Source organism: Pteropus medius, unplaced genomic scaffold, assembly GCF_902729225.1.
Source record: "Pteropus medius unplaced genomic scaffold, Ma_sr-lr_union100, whole genome shotgun sequence".
Taxonomy (NCBI): Eukaryota; Metazoa; Chordata; class Mammalia; order Chiroptera; family Pteropodidae; genus Pteropus; species Pteropus medius.
In genome coordinates this window covers 1,580,847-1,601,575 of record NW_024352784.1, presented here as the reverse complement: position 1 = coordinate 1,601,575, position 20,729 = coordinate 1,580,847, and the positions used below count along the sequence as shown (strand labels likewise).

At 33.7% G+C, this 20,729-nt stretch overlaps 3 protein-coding genes and 1 pseudogene across 5 annotated transcripts; 1 reads left to right on the top strand and 3 right to left on the bottom strand.

Annotated features, from left to right (window-relative positions):
• Positions 1-711: 711 nt before the first annotated feature.
• LOC120590147 (olfactory receptor 52E4-like) lies at positions 712-3,474 on the top strand. 2 transcript variants are annotated; one of them, XM_039847782.1, is made up of 2 exons: positions 712-1,818; positions 3,320-3,474. In XM_039847782.1, exons 1-2 carry the CDS (start codon positions 805-807, stop codon positions 3,362-3,364), a joined length of 1,059 nt encoding a protein of 352 aa, XP_039703716.1. In that variant the 5' UTR covers positions 712-804; the 3' UTR covers positions 3,365-3,474. The 2 variants fall into 2 exon arrangements, with proteins under 2 accessions (XP_039703716.1, XP_039703715.1); XM_039847781.1 differs by lacking the exon at positions 3,320-3,474 and having other exon boundaries at positions 712-1,845.
• Positions 3,475-5,023: 1,549 nt separating this feature from the next.
• Positions 5,024-8,509, bottom strand: LOC120590149 (olfactory receptor 52E4-like). Of its 2 annotated transcripts, XM_039847784.1 has the most exons (2): positions 8,493-8,509; positions 5,024-5,966 (listed from the first exon to the last, which is right to left on the bottom strand). In XM_039847784.1, exon 2 carries the CDS (start codon positions 5,945-5,947, stop codon positions 5,051-5,053), a length of 897 nt encoding a protein of 298 aa, XP_039703718.1. In that variant the 5' UTR covers positions 5,948-5,966; positions 8,493-8,509; the 3' UTR covers positions 5,024-5,050. The 2 variants fall into 2 exon arrangements, with proteins under 2 accessions (XP_039703718.1, XP_039703717.1); XM_039847783.1 differs by lacking the exon at positions 8,493-8,509 and having other exon boundaries at positions 5,024-5,998.
• A 3,666-nt stretch (positions 8,510-12,175) lies between these two features.
• Positions 12,176-13,082, bottom strand: LOC120590497 (olfactory receptor 52K2-like; annotated as a pseudogene).
• Positions 13,083-17,914: 4,832 nt separating this feature from the next.
• LOC120590496 (olfactory receptor 52D1-like) lies at positions 17,915-18,857 on the bottom strand. The gene is given in 2 exon segments (XM_039848304.1): positions 17,915-18,428; positions 18,430-18,857. Coding segments are annotated over 2 exon segments (942 nt in total).
• Between the last annotated feature and the right edge of the window lie 1,872 nt (positions 18,858-20,729).

Genomic DNA, 20,729 nt, shown 5'->3' with positions numbered 1-20,729 from the left:
TTCATTCCAATATTAGTGCCTTCTTATTTCTTTTTTATTGACATATTGACCTTGTTAGAACATCCAGTAAAATATTAAATATATGTAATCGATATTAGTTGATATTGAGATTTTTCATAGATTCCTTTCACAAAATTGAATAAGTTTTATTTTATTTTTTTTTGCCTTGTATACTGAAAGGTTTTTTTCAATATCATACATGAATCTTAAATTAATGACTACTTCTAACTCTATTAAGATTATCATTTTTTGCATTATTTTTTTATATGATGAATTACAGCTTTATTGACTGTTAAAGAAAAATACTAACCATTCATTCATCAACTACAGCATAAAAGCACAATTTCTTTAAAAACAGCTATAACCACAGTCTTGAGAGAGCAAATAAACAGAAAAATAATACCTGCAGAGTGGATAATATGACATGCAGATGAACCTTGTAAATGGATATTTCTTGACCATCATATCAAAGTTTCTTTCTATTTTAATTTCATGTCCTATTTTAAAATAACATTTTGGGGAGTTTACTCTTATGTATCTGCTCAGCTAAGGTAACTCGAAAGTTACACAAGTTCTGGTTACTGAAAGGGTTCTCAGTTGAAACTAGCATATGTAGAGAGCATTTTACAAAAGAATGAGCTAAAGATAAGCGTTAATCACTACACCCCACTACCATTAGAAAAGATTGTTTCTAACTGCCACTTCCCCATGGAATATTAAATTTTATGGGCAATAATTTTAATATCTTTGATAGTTAATTGCTCTCAAATTCCCTTCTATTACGTTCTTAAGAGTTTAATCAGAATGTTATCATATACAGTGATATCTGACCATTATATATGCCCTTATATCTCCCCAGAAATACCGAAGAAGACAAGAGAGTATTTTCCAAGAGTTCTCAGGAAGATGTCCTCTGTCAATGATACTGCTTCACATCCCTCTGCCTTCCTTCTGCTGGGTATACCTGGTCTGGAAGCTTTCCATATCTGGATTGCCTTCCCTTTCTTTGTTGTTTACCTGATAGCACTTGTGGGGAATATCACAATCCTGCTTGTGATCAAGACTGAGCAGAGTCTTCATCAACCCATGTTCTACTTTCTGGCTCTTCTTTCATGTATTGATCTAGGCCTTTCCACTTCTACCATCCCCAAGATACTGGCCATCTTCTGGTTCAACTTTAGGGAAATAAGCTTTGAAGGCTGCCTCATGCAAATGTTCTTTATCCACACCTACACGGGTATGGAGTCTGATGTACTTCTGGCCATGGCAATTGACCGCTTTGTTGCCATCTGTTATCCACTGAGATATACCACTATTCTCACCAACAAAGTGGTAGCCATCATGGCCTCTGTTGCAGTTGGGAAGCCAGCTCTTCTTGCCGCCCCCTTTTGCTTTCTTCTCAAACGATTGCCCTTCTGTGGACACTATATTATTCCCCATACCTACTGTGAACACATGGGAATTGCCCGTCTTGCCTGTGCTAACATAAGAGTCAACATCATCTATGGCTTATTTACCATTGCTACCCTCATCTTTGACTTGATTCTCGTTGCCCTTTCCTATGTTCAGATTTTAAGAGCTGTTTTCCGCCTTTCTTCCAGGGATGCCCAACTCAAAGCACTTAGCACATGTGGTTCACATGTCTGTGTCATCCTAGCTTTTTACACCCCAGCATTTTTCTCCTTTATGACTCACCGGTTTGGTAGAAATGTTCCTCGCTACATTCACATTCTCCTAGCCAATCTGTATGTGGCTATTCCTCCTTGTTTAAATCCAGTCATTTATGGGGTCAGGACAAAGCAAATTAAGGACCAAGTTGTAAGAGTATTTGTGAAAAAAGTGTGACCCAAATATATTTGTAAATTGATACATTCTTTCAGGCTAACTGTTTGCTATCCATTTCTCAAGGTGCCTAAAACTGAAACTATGTAAAATGCACTGAGGCATTACTTAGCTTTTATCAGAATCTCCTAAACTCACCCTCAATAGTTCCTTTATGTAATTTGACTTGCAATATATCATACTATTTTTCTCATTGAAAGTGACCAAAGATTGTAGAGCCAAGTAAAAAATGTGAGGGGCAATATTGCTCTCCGTGTCAGTAGCAGAATTTACGTACAGGTTTGATAAAAAAGAAGACTTCATTGGCATGCATTTTACTTTTTTTTAATTTTTTACATGTAGATGTCTAACTGTTCCAATATCATTTGTTGAAAAGTCAATCTTTGTTTCGTCATATTACCTTTGCTCCTTTGTCAAAGATTATTGACTATATTTACATGGGTCTATATTTTGGCTCTCTATTCTGTTTCATTGATGTATTCATTTATTCTTTTGCCAACATCATACTTTCTTAGTTACTATAGCTTTATTTTAATTCTTAAAATCCAGTAATGTCAGTTATCCAATTTTATTATTTTTATTCAGTATTATGTGGCTATGCTGAGTCTTTTTCCTTTCCATATAAATTGTAAAATCAGGCTTTCAATATTCACAAATCATTTGCTGTAATTTTCATTGAGATTGTATTAAATCTGTAGGTCAGTTTGTGAAGAACTGACATCTTGACAATATTGTCTTCCTACTCATAAGCATGTGGTATTTCTTTGTTTGCTTATTTTTTTGATGTTTCTTTAGAGTTTTGTAGTTTCTCTCAGATTGATATTGTACATATTTTTAAAGATGTATACCTAAGTATTTATTTATAGTTGTTAATGTAATTTGTATTGTGTTTTTAATTTCAAATTCCAATTTTTGTTATTGTTATATAAGGAAAAGATTGGCTTTTGTATATTAACCTTGTAACATGTAAATTTGCTAAAATCGATCATTACTAACAGGTGATTTTATATATGGTAAACATAGGCCTATGTTCACACGAAGTCTTGTACACAAGTATTTAGAGCTGGTTTATTCGTAATATCCAAAGCCAGAATCCAGAAGGGTGATAGGTATGTGTTTCAGTGGTACATGAGGAAATTCGAAAGGCTGAAAGATATATTTATAATCTTTATTATTATAATTATTTCACATGTGAATACATATGGCAAAATATATTAAATTATACACTTTAAATTTGTTCTCGTTGTATGTCAGACATGAATAAAGTTGTAAAAGCATTAAAAAAAAATACTAATGACTGCCATTCTTACTCATAATATAAACCAAAGACGTTAGTGTTACCCAGGTGTTCTAAATGTTTGGTACCTAAAATATCCTTGAACTTTTTGTCCTACTCTTCTCTTTTTTTCATATTATTCTCAAAGTATATGGGCTTTCTTGTTTCTTTCAGAGTTCCTGGACAGTGAAAATTTTAGAGCTTTTGCTTTTCTATTTCCTCAGCCTAGAATATTATTTCATCTGAGATTTCCTTGTTAAATAAACCCTTCATTGCCTTCGAACATTTTCACCTGCCAAGTGATACTTTTCCTGACAACAATAAATATAAATATACCTTCTGTCACATACACAACACCCCCCCCATTTACCTATCTTTGTTTTTTTTTTCTATATCAGTTATCTCTAACTATTACATTATATTTATAATTAAAACTTTTTATTAGTAAGGTAGTCCAGTGTAGACAAGATGCTATGAGTGCACTACAATCAATGTCTCCCACAGATAAAAACTAAAATTTGGGAAAAATACAAAAACAGTTATCTCAGGATTCTATAAAGTTAGCAAATCAGGCAAGTTGAAACAGTGAGTCAAAATTTGAAGAGGTGACTAGTATCATGTAAATTCTCAAAAAGATTTTTCCTATGTTCTTATCTTCCATTGATTAGTGGGTAGGAACCCAGCTGTGATATAGCTAGTTATAGAAGTAACAAAAGAAAAAAAAGGAAGGAAGGGAAAAGGAAGGAAAGAAGGAAGGAAGGAAGAAAGGAAGGAAGGAAGGAAGGAAGGAAGGAAGATGAAGGAAGGAAGGAAGGAAGGAAGGAAGGAAAAAAGAAGAGAGAGAGGGAAGGAGTGAAGGAAGGAGGAAGAAAGGAAGGGTTGGTTCTAGAGATTATGCATGAAGCCCCTATTTTCTCCCTCCCTTCCTTCAATGTAGCAATATACATTGAAGGAAGAGAGGGAGTATCACTAATTGCATCAAATGGAAGTGGTCTAAACACAGCAATTTAGGATAGAGATAGTGAGATTGGATAAAGGAGCAAGACCTAACTATATGGTATGTACAAAGATCCACTTTAAACATAAATACATAGGTAAGTTAAAAAAAAATAAATAAATATAAAAATAAAAATAAAAATAAATATCATTCAAGCAGTATTTAAAAAAAGCCAAAGTGGTTGTATTAACAAAGGACAAAGTAGAATTTAGAATAAGGAATACTTTGAAAATAAACATGGACATTATAGAATAAAATAATCAATTCTCTAAGAAGACATAAGCATACTAAATGCATATGCACTTAATTGCAGAGCTTCAAATCACATGAAGAAAAACATGAAATTAAAAGGAAATATAACCAAATTTGCAGTTATATTTGGAGAATTCAAGATTCCTATTTTAGTATCCAATAGGAGAAGTATAGAGAAAAGTAACAGTGAAAAGATGTAGGATGCAACTAAAAAGTGGATTAGACTAAAATTTATAGCATTAAATACTAAGTGCACATTACTTACTTTTACTTACCACTTTTTTTTTATTTGTTATAAACTCCACTAGGGGATGTAATTTTGTTTCTTTTGTTCTCATTTGGTTAATCTTATAAACTAATAAACATGTTTCAAAAAGACACTGAGCAAATACATACACAGAGGAGGGATAATATTGAAATAATCTTACCTTTATTGAGTGCTTAAATATGCTAGAAACAGTGCTAAACACTTTGTAATCATTAACATTAACATAGATATTATTATTTCTGTTTCACAAATGTTTCACACAGATAGTTGAAATTGTATATAACTTCACATACAGAATAATAAGTAGAAGAATTGAGATGCTAATTCCTGGTTTTGCTGACCTTAAAATAGAAGAAATTTATACCAAAGACTTAAAGGGAGAGGAGAATAAGTAGAAAAGTAGATCCCAGAATTCTCAGTTGATTTTAGATACGAATAATCGTACAATACTTTCTCGAATCTGTTTGGTCTTTACTCCATAAATGATAGGGTTCAGCATAGGGGGTACCAACAAGTACATATTGGCCAACAGAATGTGGATGTGCTGTGGTATATGCTTACTAAAACGGTGGGTGAGGAAGGAGAAAAGAGCAGGGATATAGAAGGTGAGGATGACACAAACATGGGACCCACAAGTGCTGAGGGTCTTCAATCTGGCATCTTTAGAAGGAAGATTGAATACAGTATAGAGTATCTGTATATAAGACAGAGAAATGCATGCCACATCAGTCCCAACAATTAAGATAATGACTGCCAAACTATAAATACTATTGATGGAAATGTCGGCACAAGCCAATTTTACCACAGCCATATGCTCACAGTATGTGTGGGGGACAACATTGGTCCGGCAATACGGCCACCTCCGTACCAGAAATGGATGTGGTGTCATTAGCACTAACCCACGTAGAAGTGCCACTATGCCAACCCGAGTCACCACAGAATTTGTGAGAATGGATGAGTGTCTCAGAGGATTGCAGATTGCCACATATCGGTCAAGGGCCATGGCCACAAGAAGCCCTGACTCTACCCCAGAGAAAGCATGGATAAAAAACATCTGAGTGAGGCAGCCATGGAAGTTGATTTCATGATACTTGAACCAGAATATACCCAACATCTTCGGAAGAATGGAGGTTGACAAGATGAGGTCTGTGATAGCCAACATAGAAAGAAAATAGAACATTGGTTCATGGAGAACAGCCTCAGTTTTAGTGATAAAAAGAATGAGTACGTTTCCCACGAGGGCAGCAATATACATTGAGAAGAAAGGGATAGATATCCAAATATGTATGTCTTCTAGACCAGGTATGCCCATCAGGATGAAGGTACTGGGACTTGCAAACGCAGTGGAGTTAAAGTCAAGCATGGTGATTATGGCTGCATGAGGACATACTCCTGCTCTGTTTCTCTCCTTTGTACCTAGAGTAATCAAATGCACATATACTCTGATAAATATATAATATGGAATTACTCAGTGTAAAACTACAACCAAGCAAATGTATTCAAATATAAAGTTCCCCTTGGTGAGCTTCTCTGAAATTGGAAGTATTTCATCCCTCATTGCCTGCTATTAATCTCATTAAGAGGTATTTGGGGTAGAGACTATCTTCTCTAACTGCTACTACTGTGCCTTATGCTCAGACACTTCAGAGCATTCAGCTTGATACTAGGTGTTCTGCATCTGTTATAATCAGGCTAAATGAAAATCTGGATAAATATCAGTTTCCTTACATCCTAACATGGCAATGCTGAAAAAAAAAACCATACATACATACATACATACATACATGAATATATGAAAAATTTAATGGTTAGTCCTTTAGATATGATACAAATATATAATCTGGAATGCTCTGAGACATTAATTTATTCTCTCTATATATGGATATATATTCCCCAAGGAGTAAGTATTAAATCTTTCTTTTTATAATTTTTATATTGAGATACTAACTAGGGTGCATATGCTTCTTACTACACCTAAGAATGTGGATGACACCTTAGGAAAGAAAGATGGTGAGCTCTCAATCAATCATCAAGATTTAAAGTTAGCAACAGTTTCCACTTTTCCTGACATAATATGTATCACAAAAATGCTGAGTCCTTAGTCACTGCTCAATTGCTGATTTGGATAAAGTATGATGAAGTCACCATTATCACTCTTAAATTATAAAAGAAGAAACTTATACTTTACGTAAGCTAAATATTCTTCCAAAGTCACATGATCAGCATGTACGAGGAGGAGATAACACATTCTTGTTTCACTCCAAAACTTCACCTTTGATCTTCTACATATACAATCAAAATAAAGAAAGCATTAATGTTTTTCACAGTTTTTATTGTGAACGATTATTGCAGAGTACCCAAAAACAATAATGACAGATGTTCTTATTTATTTTATTTTATAAATGTGGATTTATGGATTAACATGGTTTATAGCAAATCCATAAAATAATCCTAAACTTTTTCTATTCCAACATCTCAGTTGATATCAAGATGTTCATTGTGAAACTAGTGGTCAGTATGTTATTCCTTATGAATTATTCTCAAGCACAGAGAATGTCCCTGCATACACTCCTTTTTCCAAAGTGAATACCAGTTGACTAGTGGACTAAAAATCCTGTAAGGATGCTTAAGGAAAACCTCCAGGGCATCCTGATCTAACATTGCAAGTGGCTTACACGTGGCAAGACTACAATGGTTTACCTGTCCATATGAGGCAGTCCGGAGAAGTCTCTAACTTATCTTCAGAGGGACCACGTTGCCATTCTCTGCTCCGTATTCTCAATCTGTTTTTGGCACAGCCGATTCTCTAGAATCCACAGTAATTTTGAATATTTATTCCTCATCTCTAGGAAACTCTTCCTTAAAGTAGTATGCTACAGTTCCCTCATCACTGCCTATCACTTCTTTGGCTTGAGTGAACATAGATGATTTCTCTATGCCTCTGGATTAACTGTATTGTGTCGAATCAAAGACAAGAACTCAGAGATTTGAATCCCTCGCTGCTAAGAAGTCTCATCGCAGGTTTTATAACCCACTTGGGAACAGTCCCAGGGGTTCAAATTCTGCAACAGATGTTTTTCGCCTTCTGGTAAGCGTCTTAGTAAGTGTAAGTGATACCTGAGTGAGTACACATTTTCTCTATCACATGATGTCAGTTGGTAGCAATATTGGATTTGAGTAGATTAAAGGTACTTTTTAAAGAAATAGTTCGTTTACTCAAGTGCCTCTGCCCACATTAGTTCTGTTAAAATTAGTTCAACTAAAACTACTTCAGTTAAAATGAAGAATGTAGTCATATAGCGCACTTAGCTGAGAAAGCAACAAAGAAATAAAGTAAAAAATAGATCTCTGTGAAACTGTCTCCGACTTTACATGTATGGTTCTCCCTCCCTCTCTCTCCTTCTCTCCAGCCCCGAATATGTGCACAAAATATTCATATGTGTGAGTGTGTGTGTGTGTGTGTGTGTGTATAGTCTTATGCATCCACATATATATACATGCATTCACATTTATGCTTATATATACATTGCATATATGCACAGATTCAAAAAATTGCTATACCTATAAGTAGCATGGTGATATCATATATTACAAACAAAATACAATTATACACACTTATGTATATTTGTGTATATGTATGATTATAACAATTTGATGATTAGTAAATATTCATTAAATAATTACTATGTACCTAGTCTATGCTAAATGCTTTGAAAACAGGACTGGAAAAACAATACTGTCCCTTCTCTCAAGAATCTTATCCACTAATAAGGGGATTCATATCATTAACATTTTAAATACTATGTACAGAGAAATTAAATAGAATAACATTTTGATAAATGATTTGAGTGACTGACTTAAGTTGATTAGTCAAAGAAAGTGCTTTTGAAGAGGTGACTTTTGATAGATAATTAAATAACGAAAAGTGTGTTAAGAAATGATTGGAAGATACAGATTCTAATACTAACTCCAATGTGTGAAGAGGTTTTTTCACACCAACGAGCAATCCCAAGACATCAACTGGCTGCAGTTTCTCCTCTCTTGTTTTCAGATGTAACAATTGTTGCTATTTCGTGCCTTGCAAAGTGCAGTAAAATTCATTTGTATTTAGCCCATCTTTGCATTGCTGCTGCCCCCTTATGTCCAAACTGTTCATGGACCAAGGTGGCCACCTCAAGGGAGTACACAAAAAGGTTTATATTGTGGTTTCAATCACCAACCGAACCTTGAAGTAATTTTTCTGATGGGCGTCAATATATCCTACTTTAATGTATCCTTCAAACCCCAGAGTGAATCCATAGGGCTATGTTCCACACAGGTAATTCTTTATTACCCCAGTTTTCCATTGCCTGTCTACCTGATCATACAGCTAGGTTGATGGCTACTGCCCATGAGTCAGTAAAAACACAAACACAGAGGCTTTACCATTGCTCAAATCTTCCATTACTGCTAGGAAACTGCATGCAGTCCAGCCCATTGAGTTGATTTATGTTTACTTTCTTCAATGATAGTCTTTCCATGCACTGGTCTTAATGTAGCAGCGTTCCAAATGGGATGTTGTCCATTCATCTTGGCACTGCCATCCATAAACCAAGCAGTTTTTTGTTGTTCAATCAAGAGCTGTTCATAGAACATTGTCCATGTGGCAATCAAAATCTTTACAATGACTATTTATAGTAGCTTTTTTCATAATTGCCAAAACTTGGAAGCAACTAAGATGTCCCTCAGAAGGTGAATGGATAAATAAATGGTGGTAAATTTAGGTAATAGAATACTATTCAGCCTTAAAAATAAATGAGCTATCAAGCCATGGTGTGACATAAAGGAGTTTTAAATGAAAGATATCAATCTGAAAAAGGCTATATTCTATATGATTACAATTCTATGACATTCTGAAAAAGGCAAAACTATGAAGATATTAAAAATATCAGTGACTTTAAGGGCTAGGGGAAAGAAAGGATGAATAGGTAGGTATAGCACAGAAAATTTTTACTGCAGTAGACAATTCTATATTATACTATTATAATGGACACATGTCATGATACGCTTGTCAAAACCCATAGAATGTACAATACTAAGACTTAACCATAATGTAAACTATGGACTTTTGGAGATAAGGATATGCCAAAATATTTTAAGTGATTGTAAGAAATGTACCACCTTTTGGTGCTAATTGTAGGGAAGGCTATGTATGTGTGGGAGTATATCAGAGAGTATAAAAAACTCTGTAATGTCCTCTCAATTTGCTATGAGCCTAAACTGTTCTAAACTAAAATTTACCTAAGTAAGTAGATACATAGATGATATATAGATATGTAGATTAATAAAACAAATTAAAAATAAATGGAATGTTTGTGACAAAGAATGAGCTGAATAAAATCTGATACAGATAACATGCTAAATTTGTGAAAATCAAAAAAGATTAGATATTGAAATTGGATTTATCCATAACACTTAATACTTCTTCATAGTCGTAAAGTGAAATTCAAGTTAAGTGTATAATAAATGATATTTAAAATATAAATTTCATTTTCTGAAAGTTAAAACTACCTACATTCTCTCAATTCTAATATACTCTTTTAACTGTCATCATGAATAAATTGAGATGATTTATATTATATAAAGCCAAGTTAACAACAAGCAATGTATAAGATTGAGGAATGGGGAATTGGAGGAAAGTAGCTAAATGTACAAACTCCTCGTTATAAGTATTAGGGGTGTAATGAACAACATGATGGCTACAGATAACGTTGCTATATGGTATATGGAATGTTCTTATAAGAGTAGATCATAAGGAGAAAATTTTTCCTTTTTTGTTATATTTTTATGAGATAGTAGATGTCAACTAAACCTATTATGGTAATCATTTCACAATATATGTAAGTCAAACTATCATGCTGTACATCTTAAAATTATACAATGATGTATGTCAATTATTTCTTAATAAAACTAGAAAAAATAACAGATGCTGAAATTCTCCTAAAAATTAACGTTCCTTCTTAAATAGAATAACATTTTGATAAATGATTAAATAGCTACTTCTTAAATAGCTACTTTGATGAAGAATAGTCTTGTTGGATGGGAAATTTGTATGTAGGTTTTCAGTTGACCACCATAATTTTCTATTTCTATTCCTTTCCCTTTATTTTATATATTTTTCCAAACTAAGATTTTCTAAAGTGTATATTATTCTTGAAGCAAACATCACCTAAATTCTAGCTGTGGCACATACTTACTTGTACAAAACTTCTATATTGGTTATATAAGATCAAAGACTATATTATAAGCTAATTTTTTTTAAATACCAAAGAATATATGATAAGCCTAGTCTCAACTGTAGTCCCAATTTCTGTACAATAGAAGAAAATTTAAAATTTTCAGATACATACTTTGCCCCTGATTATCTGCTTTCTGTTCCTAGCTTATTACCTGCTATAAAGAGGAGGAATAAAATGCTGCCATCTACGAATTTTTACTGGCACCTGTGTTTCAGTAACTCCCAGTCAACATGTAGTACCTGTGTCAACAAATGATAGAATGAACACTTTTCATTACATATATATATATATATATATATATATATATATATATATATATAAACTAATCACTTTTATATTCTGAACTTGATTATAGATGCTTGAATTAATTAAAAAATGACATAAATTAAGAAATGGCGCTGTACTGAAAATAGACGTCTCTCATAAAATAGTGTATAATTACCAGGACCTACTCTATTTCATGTATTAACGATACATTTTTTTAAATTAGTTTCAAGTATACAGTACATTGGTTAGAAATTTATGTAGTTTATAAAACAATCCCCTAATTGCTCCTTATCGTCTCTGGTTTTCTATCTAGCCAATCTATTAATGTTAACTATATTCTCTATGTTGTGCTCCCCATCACCGTGACCATCTATCAACTATTAATTTGTATTTCTTTAATTCTTCACTCCATTCTCCCAGCCCCATAACCCCTCTCCCCTCTGTCCTTCATCAAATTGTCCACTATATTTGTGAGTCTGTTTTTGTTTAGTTTGTTCTTTTTGTTCCTTAGAATCACATATAAGTGAAATCATATGGTATTTATCTTTCTCTGTCTGACTTATTTTACTCAGCATAATAACTTCTAGGTCCATCTATGTCATTACAAATGATAGGATTTCATTTTTTCATTGGCTGAGTAATATTCCATTATATATATGAACCATAACTTCTTTATCCTATTGTCTATTGATGGGCATTTAGGTTGCTTCCATATCTTGGATATTGGAGCACATAGATATTTAGGAATTATTGTTTTGATTTTCTTTGGATAAATATCCAGAAGTACAATTGCTGGGTCAAAAGGAAGATCCATTTTTAAATTTTTGAGAAACCTCCCAACTGTTTTCCATAGTGGCTGTAGTAATTTTGAGAAACTATAATCCAATGTTTATCTGGAAAATTTTAATTGTCTTAAGTAATGTCAATTTACTTAAATATAAAAAAAGTCATAGTTTTATGGTATCACCTGTTTTGCAGGTTAATTTAAAAAAACTTTAGCAATGGAAACATGTATTTATGAAGACTCTGAGAAACTTCTCTCGAATGTTTTTGGTTTTGACACCATAGACGACAGCATTCATCATAAGGAGGGATAAAAAGATTAATATTGGCTATAAAGATGTGAATGTGTGGAGCTATGCTATGACCAAATCTGTGGGTGATAAAGGAGAAAAAGGTGGGTGTATAAAACACTAAGATGACCCAAAGATGAGAGCCACATGTGCTCAAAATCTGGCCACCCTGGATGGAAAGTTAAACATGGCATGAAGAATGAGAATATATGAGCATATATTCAATATGAAGTCCAGCTTTCCAGTAAAGAAGGCAAGAATTAAGCCATAAGATCTGTGGATCTTGGTATTGGCACAGACCAGTTTGATCAGGGCCATAAATTTACAGTAGGTGTGGGCAATGTCATTGGTTTTGCAGTAGGAAAGCCATATCAATAAGAGACGATGAAGAGTTGGCAGGATACCTCCACATAGGACAATGGCCAAACTCAAAGCCATGATTATCTAAGTGTCAGGATTGTGAAGTCTCTCAGAGGGTCTCAGATGGCCACATACTGGTCAAAGGCCATGACCATCAGAGATCTGACTCCATGGTGGACAAAGAGTGGATGAAGAATATCTGGATGAGGCAATCTTTAAAGTTAATTTTGCTGTCATTGAACCAGAAAAGGCTGCAGATCTTGGGAAGCAGAGTACTACAAAGCAGTAGTTCCTTCACAGAGAACATGCAAAGGAAGAGATACATGGATTCATGAAGACTAGGGTCTGTCTTGATGACGAGCACAAGGGCACAATTCTCCATCACAGCCAGTAGATACAGCAGGCAAAAGGGGATGGAGATCCATACATGAGCAGCCTCTATCCCTGGGATTCAAAGGAGGAGGAACATAGCTAGGTGGAAACTGGTTCTATTTTGAATTAACATTTTCAGAGTCACTAAAACTGCTCTAGCCTACATGTTGTCAAAAATTATTTTCAATAGATTGATTATAAAATATCCTCTCTATTTAGTAAAAGATTTCAGGAATGAATTAACCAAGGGGAGCTTGTAATTGACTTCTTGTAGATGTTTCTAGATTACCTTAAGATTTGGTCCTACTAATAGACATTGAAGTATCTGCCACAAGAGGAAAAATAGGCTAAAGTCTTGGGGTTGAGGTTAAAGCACCATTCTATTTTCCATTAACTGAACAATTTCTTTAAACCACTGAAAGTCCTGGGTGGTTAAACTGGGAGAAGTGGATGCAGTTTTGATAACTCGAGGGTGTTTAGAATACTGATCTTTGTATTTCTCCTGATGAACTAGACTTGGGAAGTGATACCAGGTCTTTCCTCAGGCCATGAATTCTGAATGAGATAATGAGGAGCAACAAAATGCGTTCCCCGTGAAATTTTTTATCCAAACTTCCCTCCTAATATGGTTGCCAGCTTTAGCAAATAAAACACTGAATGTCCACTGAAATTTGGACTTAGATAGCTTTGAAGAAAAATATTATTTTAGCATAAGTGTGTCTCATAAAATATTTCATGATATATTATTGAAATAGAGTTGTTATTTGAAATTCCAATTTAACCTGACATCTGTGGTTAATCTGGAAACCCCATCTTCTAGGAAAGAGTTATTATTTACAGTGCTTTTTTGGAAATCAAGACTGAGAGAGTAAATCCTGTAGACTGGCCCATTTTTACAATGCATGAATTAAAAAAAAAGAAGTAAAGACAACTCTCAGGCATACAGATCAAAGGTAGCACAAGAAACAAATTAATTAAAGCAAACTATGAAATATATTATTTAAAAATATCTGAATACAAAGTCTGCAAACAAAAACTGAGAACACTCTAGCTTTGGCATGTAGTAAGGAAAGAAAGCTTCGGACCAGATCTGATACTGAGGCTGATGGGTTTCTCTTTGCTTTGCGTGAACGTATTTAAACAATATTTACAGTATAATAGACCAGTGATGATGTTATAATAAAAAATAGATAGTATCATATTTTTTAAAATTTTAGATTAAAATTAACATGTGAAATTTAAAGACTGAAGAAAAACTGAATATGTATAAATGTTATAAGTCAGCAGAAATTGTGACTGATGGAATAATCAGAGATCATTTTCCCTTATATTAGCTTTATAAAATAGTATGGCATGAATACCCTCCTAGTGACATTCAAAATTTTAAGAAATACATATTTCAATTATTTTTCAGTTGACATTCAATATTATATTAGTTTCATGTGTATAGCACAGTGATTAGTCATTTGTATAATTTATGAGGTGATCCACCCAGTAAGTCTAGCATCTATCTGACATCATACATAGTTATATTATTGACTACATTCCCCACATTGTGCTTTACATCTCCATGATTTTTTTTTTCTGTGTTTGTCCTTCTTCATCACTTCATCTTTTAAAATAAGTGGAAGATTATCAACATACACAGAGCTCACTGTGTAGAGTGTCCTGACAGACTTAATCTGACCACACAAAAGGAGATTACAATAGCTAATGCAGTTGTCATTTAGGCTTACTATCTAATTCTCTTTCTCCCACTGTGAATTCATATAGAGATTTGCATTTGATACATCAAAATGTATAATGGGAAATTTTAAAATTTTATTCGTCTTTTTATTTTTCTTTTTTTTTTAAATTGAAACCTGTTCTTTTAACATCTGGCTTCCTTTGGGAGCCATACAGAAAGAATACAAGTGTATTTCTCCTTATCATAGTCCTTTAAATATTTGAAGACAATTATTAAAGTTTTGAGGTCATGCTATTTTTTCTTTTTTAAGAGATGATTTCTATATCCCTAATCATCCTAAATGCTTTCCTGGATAGTTCATTCATGTTCTTAAAATAAAGGTTTTGGAGTGGGACATACTGGCTCACAGACACAGGCAACCACTTTACATTCCTGTGATCTTGACTTGAGATATGTTGCTTTATAAATATATTAAAGACTTTCTCCCAAGTTTATTATCATATCTGACTTCCCTGTGTTACACCTATAGGGAAATACTTCCATTATTCTTATCCTAGACCATAGCCGCTGAGAGATGTCACCTTAATTTAGTGTTAGGTATAAAATTGGTAATTATTAAGCTACTTTATGAAGGCTATTCTATACAGCCACAGTACTTTCAATTGGAAAAATAGTTTATAATAATAGAGAAAAACATGATCACTTAACCTGAGAGCTAAATTTTAATCAAATCTTGAATTTCATGGCCCACAATGGGAAAATATAAAATCAGAACAAGTATTTGTCAATAAACTACAACTAGAAATAGGTATTGTTCTATGCCTACATGGTTTAATAATTTGTAAAGCATATCGGACTTGGACTAAAAGGGATCTTACACATCATACATACATATAATTGTGTACATACACATGACATAATTACACAGGTGAGAGTTAAATTTCTTAACAGCATCATTTCTGAGTCTAATCAGAAACCTTGGAGACTCTGGCACAAGGGTCAGAACTCTTTCTAGAACCATTTTGCTCAATTCCAGAAGGTATCTACTGTAGCCTTAAAACAAATATACAGATGTAGAGAAGTCAAATATCTAGTGGCTCAAGGGTCATGACATTTCAACCATGTCAGCTAATATCATGGGTTTATTTTTTGGTTTGGTATTAAGTTATTCAGCCTCACAATTGGAATTTAATCAGCTGAGTTTTCCATCATATCATAAACTCCCTACATGAGCACAACTTGTTAGAGGATGTGGATTTTCTCCCATTATTCCTAAAGAATATATTCTTTTTCAAATCTAATATGAAACAAGATAGCAAAGATGTACGTCATTTTGTTAGGTAGCTAGTCAGACACGAGTGACAAGGGGAACAAAGGAATAAGGGCACAGCCTAGAGATCGCCCAAAAAATACCCCAATGATAGTAGAATTCTGTGCAAGCACATGCCCACTAGGCAAAGAGTTATATAGCAGCCAAGTGTCAACCAAAATGACCTCACTTGCAGATCATCTAAGAATGTCTGTGGAACTACCCATCATAGCCCAAATATAATGCAGGCATTCCCACTTCTAGGCCCTTTTTGTCTTCTTGTTGTAGTTGTTATTACAGCACTTTGTTTCAGCTCTCATCGCTGAAACCGTGTGCCTCCTTGGGGTATGCTTTGTCTTTATGAAATATACCTTTAATAAATCTTTTCTAAATCTCACTGAACTGTGATTTTTCACTGCTTCAATGAGGAAGAACCAAGGAAAAATGCTAACTACACTTCTGCGCCGTTGTCATCCGTCTCCCTCCCGCTGCCGTTGGGGCGACAGTGAACTACAATTGGCCCCAACGGTAACTATTTAGTATTTTCTTATTACACTTTACTCTCTTCATTTCATGACGAATAAAAATAATAAGAGTAGTCAACATTTATGATGTGTTTACCATGAGTCAGACGCTATGATTAGCAATATAATTATATCAGCGGTTTCTAACAGAAGTGATACCGATCTTCAGAGAGTGTTTTAGTAATTTCTTGGTTTGTTTTTGATATTGTTGTCACAATATTTGAGAGGCACTACAGGATTCATTAAATATAAACCAGAGAGAATTCTTCTGCAAAAAACGTTCTGTGTCTGAGAGGAATTTCAGATATATAATTAGATATTGTGTAGTTAAAAAATACTATAATGTTCTGAACGTATAATTTTACCTTGCTTTATATTTACTGTACTGAATTAGATATTTTTTTACTTTGCTTTACTTGTATCATAAATTATCTTTGCATGGTTTTAACATGTAAATATTCACTAGATATTCTAGAAGAGTAGCTATCATGTATGCCAAGAGAATATTGTACATTGTTGTCTTAAGACTATTAACCAAAAGTTAGTCAACAATTTTAAAAACTACATCATGAAATGCAACAGTAACATTTTTCAGGGCATTTGAGTAATCAATAAACCAAGGTTAACTGGCTCTTATAATTTGCACATTCACATTTATTCGTATAGTCACAAGGACCTGAGTATTATGTCTTCTAGTGTTCTTATGCACAAGTATATAAATTACTACTTTTATTTTTATATTACTACTTGAGTATTATGTTGTTTTTTAAAAATTTACTGTATTTGATTCAGGAGGGTAAAATCAACATTAGAAAACTTTGCTACATAAAGAGGAAACAAGATTGAATTATAGTCAAATAATTAATGTATATTATCTTATTAAGATTCTAATTCACAATCATGACTTATGGATTATTATTCCCATATTATAAATAAACCTTAATCTAAAATTTCACATCTTAGAAAACATAAAGTTTCAAGGAATTTATAACAGAAAATCTTTATAACCCAAAGTTAGGCAATATAGTTTTTAGATATGACACACTTTTGTCCATAATCCATACAAGAATATAAGATAAATTAGACTTCATTAAAATTAAGATTATTTCAATATAAAGTTTCTTACAGCTTAATAAGTCCCAAAGATTTCTAAATACTAGGTTTGGAAAGATAAATAACAACAATTAAAAGTTTTGCTTGATTTTTTTTTTTACTTCCTCTGTATCTACTATACTTGCTAATACTCACTGAAGTCAATATACTTACCAAGCTTCACTATCTTATATAAATCCAAAATTTAGCTAAAAAGTTTTCCACTTCAAGCAAATGCTGATTCATTTTTAATATCCCCTGTTTAATAAAACTCTTATCTTTGTTAATGATCTGGGGAATCACAAACTTTTGCAAAGTCAAACACATTTGACTGTTAATAATTTAAAGAATCCCTTCCTAATTCTTTTGGTTTTAACACCATATATAATAGGATTCATCATGGGTGGAATAAGAAGGTATATATTGGCTATAAAAATGTGGATATGTAGAGCAATATGGTGACCAAACCTATGAGTGAGAAAAGAGAAAAAGGCTGGTGTATAAAACACCAAGATGACCCATACATGGGAGACACATGTACTTAAGGTCTTGAGGCGGGCAGCTTTGGATGGGAGATTGAAGACAGTGAAAAGAATAAGGACATAGGAACAGATGATCAATATGAAATCTAATCCCCCTGTCAAGAATGCCACAATTAGGCTATAGGCTCTGCGAATCTTGGTCTCAGTGCAAACCAGCTTTATCAGGGCCATAAACTCACAGTAAGTATGGGAGATGACATTAGTTTTGCAGTAAGAAAGCCACCTAAGTAGGAAGGGGTGTGGACTGAGGAGTACAACTCCTCTGAAGACAACAAAGATACCCAAGCTTAATCACTGCAGGTGTTAAAATAGTGGAATGTCTTAGTGGGTGGCAGATGGCTACATAGCGATCAAAAGCCATGGCCAAGATAAATCCAGATTCCATAGTAGACAGAGAATGGATAAGATACATTTGAGTGAGGCAGGCTTCAAAGTAGATCTCTCTGTCATTGAACCAGAAGAGACTGAGTATCTTGGGAAGTGTAGAGGTAGTAAGCATCAAATCAGCCACTGAAAGCATACATAGAAAGAAGTACATAGGTTCATGCAGTTTGTTGTCTGTCTTGACAATTAATAAAACGGCAACATTTCCTATCAGTGACAGTAGGTAGACTAAACAGAAAGGGATGGAAATCCATATGTGGGCAGCTTCCAATCCTGGAATGCCAAGCAGTAGGAAGGTGGTAGGTTGAAGACTGGTCCTGTTGTAACCAAACATTATCCCAACAATGCATATTCCATGACCCTGTCCAAATTAAAAATATATTTTAAAAGGATTTTAAATATATAAAGACCAATTTTTTCACTGTTATGTGTTGGGAGAGATATTAACATCGAATAATATGCAAATGGCTATTAAATGAATTATACAGTAATACACTCTCAAGGCATCACATTCACGGAACTGTACTTTTTGAGTAAGAAAAACAGTAAGAATGTATTCTCTCTCTCTCTAACTCTTTCTCTCTCCCCCCAATTCCCCTTTGCCTTTTTTCCAGAAAATATTCTCCAGTTGGCTAAATACATTCAAGCAATATTATATAGTATTACAGAGCTAGTAGTTGATACATTGATGAATATGAAATATAATTTTCTACCATCTGAAATACTAAAAAGTGCAAAAGCAAACCATCATCAATGAGATCAGCCATTTTTATATTTAACCCCTCCTAACCCTTCCCCCTCACCATGATAGGACTTATAAATATAAGAAAAAGGAAACTTGGGAAATATTAAAGAATCATTGAGTCAATAAAGAGTGTGAACAAAACTGGTCTTATAATGAAAGATGAGTCATTATCTTAACAAAGAAAAAAACTTTATCTTCATAAAATCAGCCAAACTGAATGATAAAAATCATTTTGAAATACAGTCCAATAGAAAAAATGACTAAGTTTGGAAAACATGGGTATTCAAGTTATTAGATATCTGTGCTCCCTTTTAAATGTTCAATCAAACTCTTCCAGAAGGTGCATAATATATTTCTGAGTCATATAATACACTCGATGTTGATTTTTGCCTCTCAAGTAAGTTTTTAAATGCAACTATTGGCTCAAGACATCAGTTACCAGAAAATGTCTTGGAATGTATGAAAATTATTTTTAAGAGGTATCCTGACAATCCTAAATTTTAAATTGACAAATCATTAATTTGGTTCAAATATTAGTATATGATAAGCTTATATAATATGAGGCATCTCTTTAGTCTAAATAAAACAAAGTTTAATAAAAACAAATAAGGTTTTGGCCAATGTAGTTCAGGGCTAAATTCTAGGGCTAGGTTAACAAAAATTATGAACATGTACATCTCATTTTAACTATATAAGTTAAACTTCTTCTACCTTATTTACTGTCAAGTCAAGAAGTTGAGCCATCTTTCAGACAATGACAAAGGCTAAGTCTTCACTGACGTGACTGGACCTAGGACTTCCAGCCTAGGTTCTACCATTTCCTTCTTGTGGAAGGTCTGAAGTCTCTCTTCTCACCTTAAGCACAACTCTCCTGCCTGCAACCTGGTTATATTACCTTTACAATGAGATGGTCTCACTGCTCAGCCAGAGGCTCAGCATAATATTGACTATAACTACAACAGGTGCCATTAAATTTCTTATCCTGGGAGACCAGAGGCCTATAAGAAGTATCCTATATATGGCCTCTCATGAGAATGCTGTCTGGTTGTAGGCACTAATTTCTCCCAGTCTCTCCAGGTACAATTTGCTCTCTTAGAAGTACTCAGTTTTATGTTTCCCATGCCACCTGAGTTCTGAGCTTAGGAATCGATAGCAGATGGCCTATGGATTCCAGATCTTGTGAGACACTTGATTTATTGTACCTTTTTGGATTTAAGCACTAAATGCTTTCTTACAACATAGGTGATGAGAGCCAAGAAGAGTAGAGGATGTTGTGGAGCAATAAGTTGATGAAGAGTTGGGGTAATTTTATTAATGTCTTCACATGCCTCGGGATATTCTTAAGTAACTCACCTAAACCAGATTGAGTTCTGACAAACAATTAAAGGTCCAGGACATTTCCTAGCCATGTTCCTACCCTTGTATTTCCCTGAAGTTTATTTATTTGATCATGTACAGAGT

Bases quoted from the DNA above. Each gene is read 5' to 3' on its own strand.
- LOC120590147 (XM_039847782.1), top strand. From the start codon at position 805: ATGTTATCATATACAGTGATATCTGACCATTATATATGCCCTTATATC. The intron at 1,819-3,319 runs GTAAGAGTATTT...AAAATTTTAGAG, and splicing joins AGCAAATTAAGGACCAAGTT to CTTTTGCTTTTCTATTTCCT.
- LOC120590149 (XM_039847783.1), bottom strand. From the start codon at position 5,998: ATGCTTGACTTTAACTCCACTGCGTTTGCAAGTCCCAGTACCTTCATC.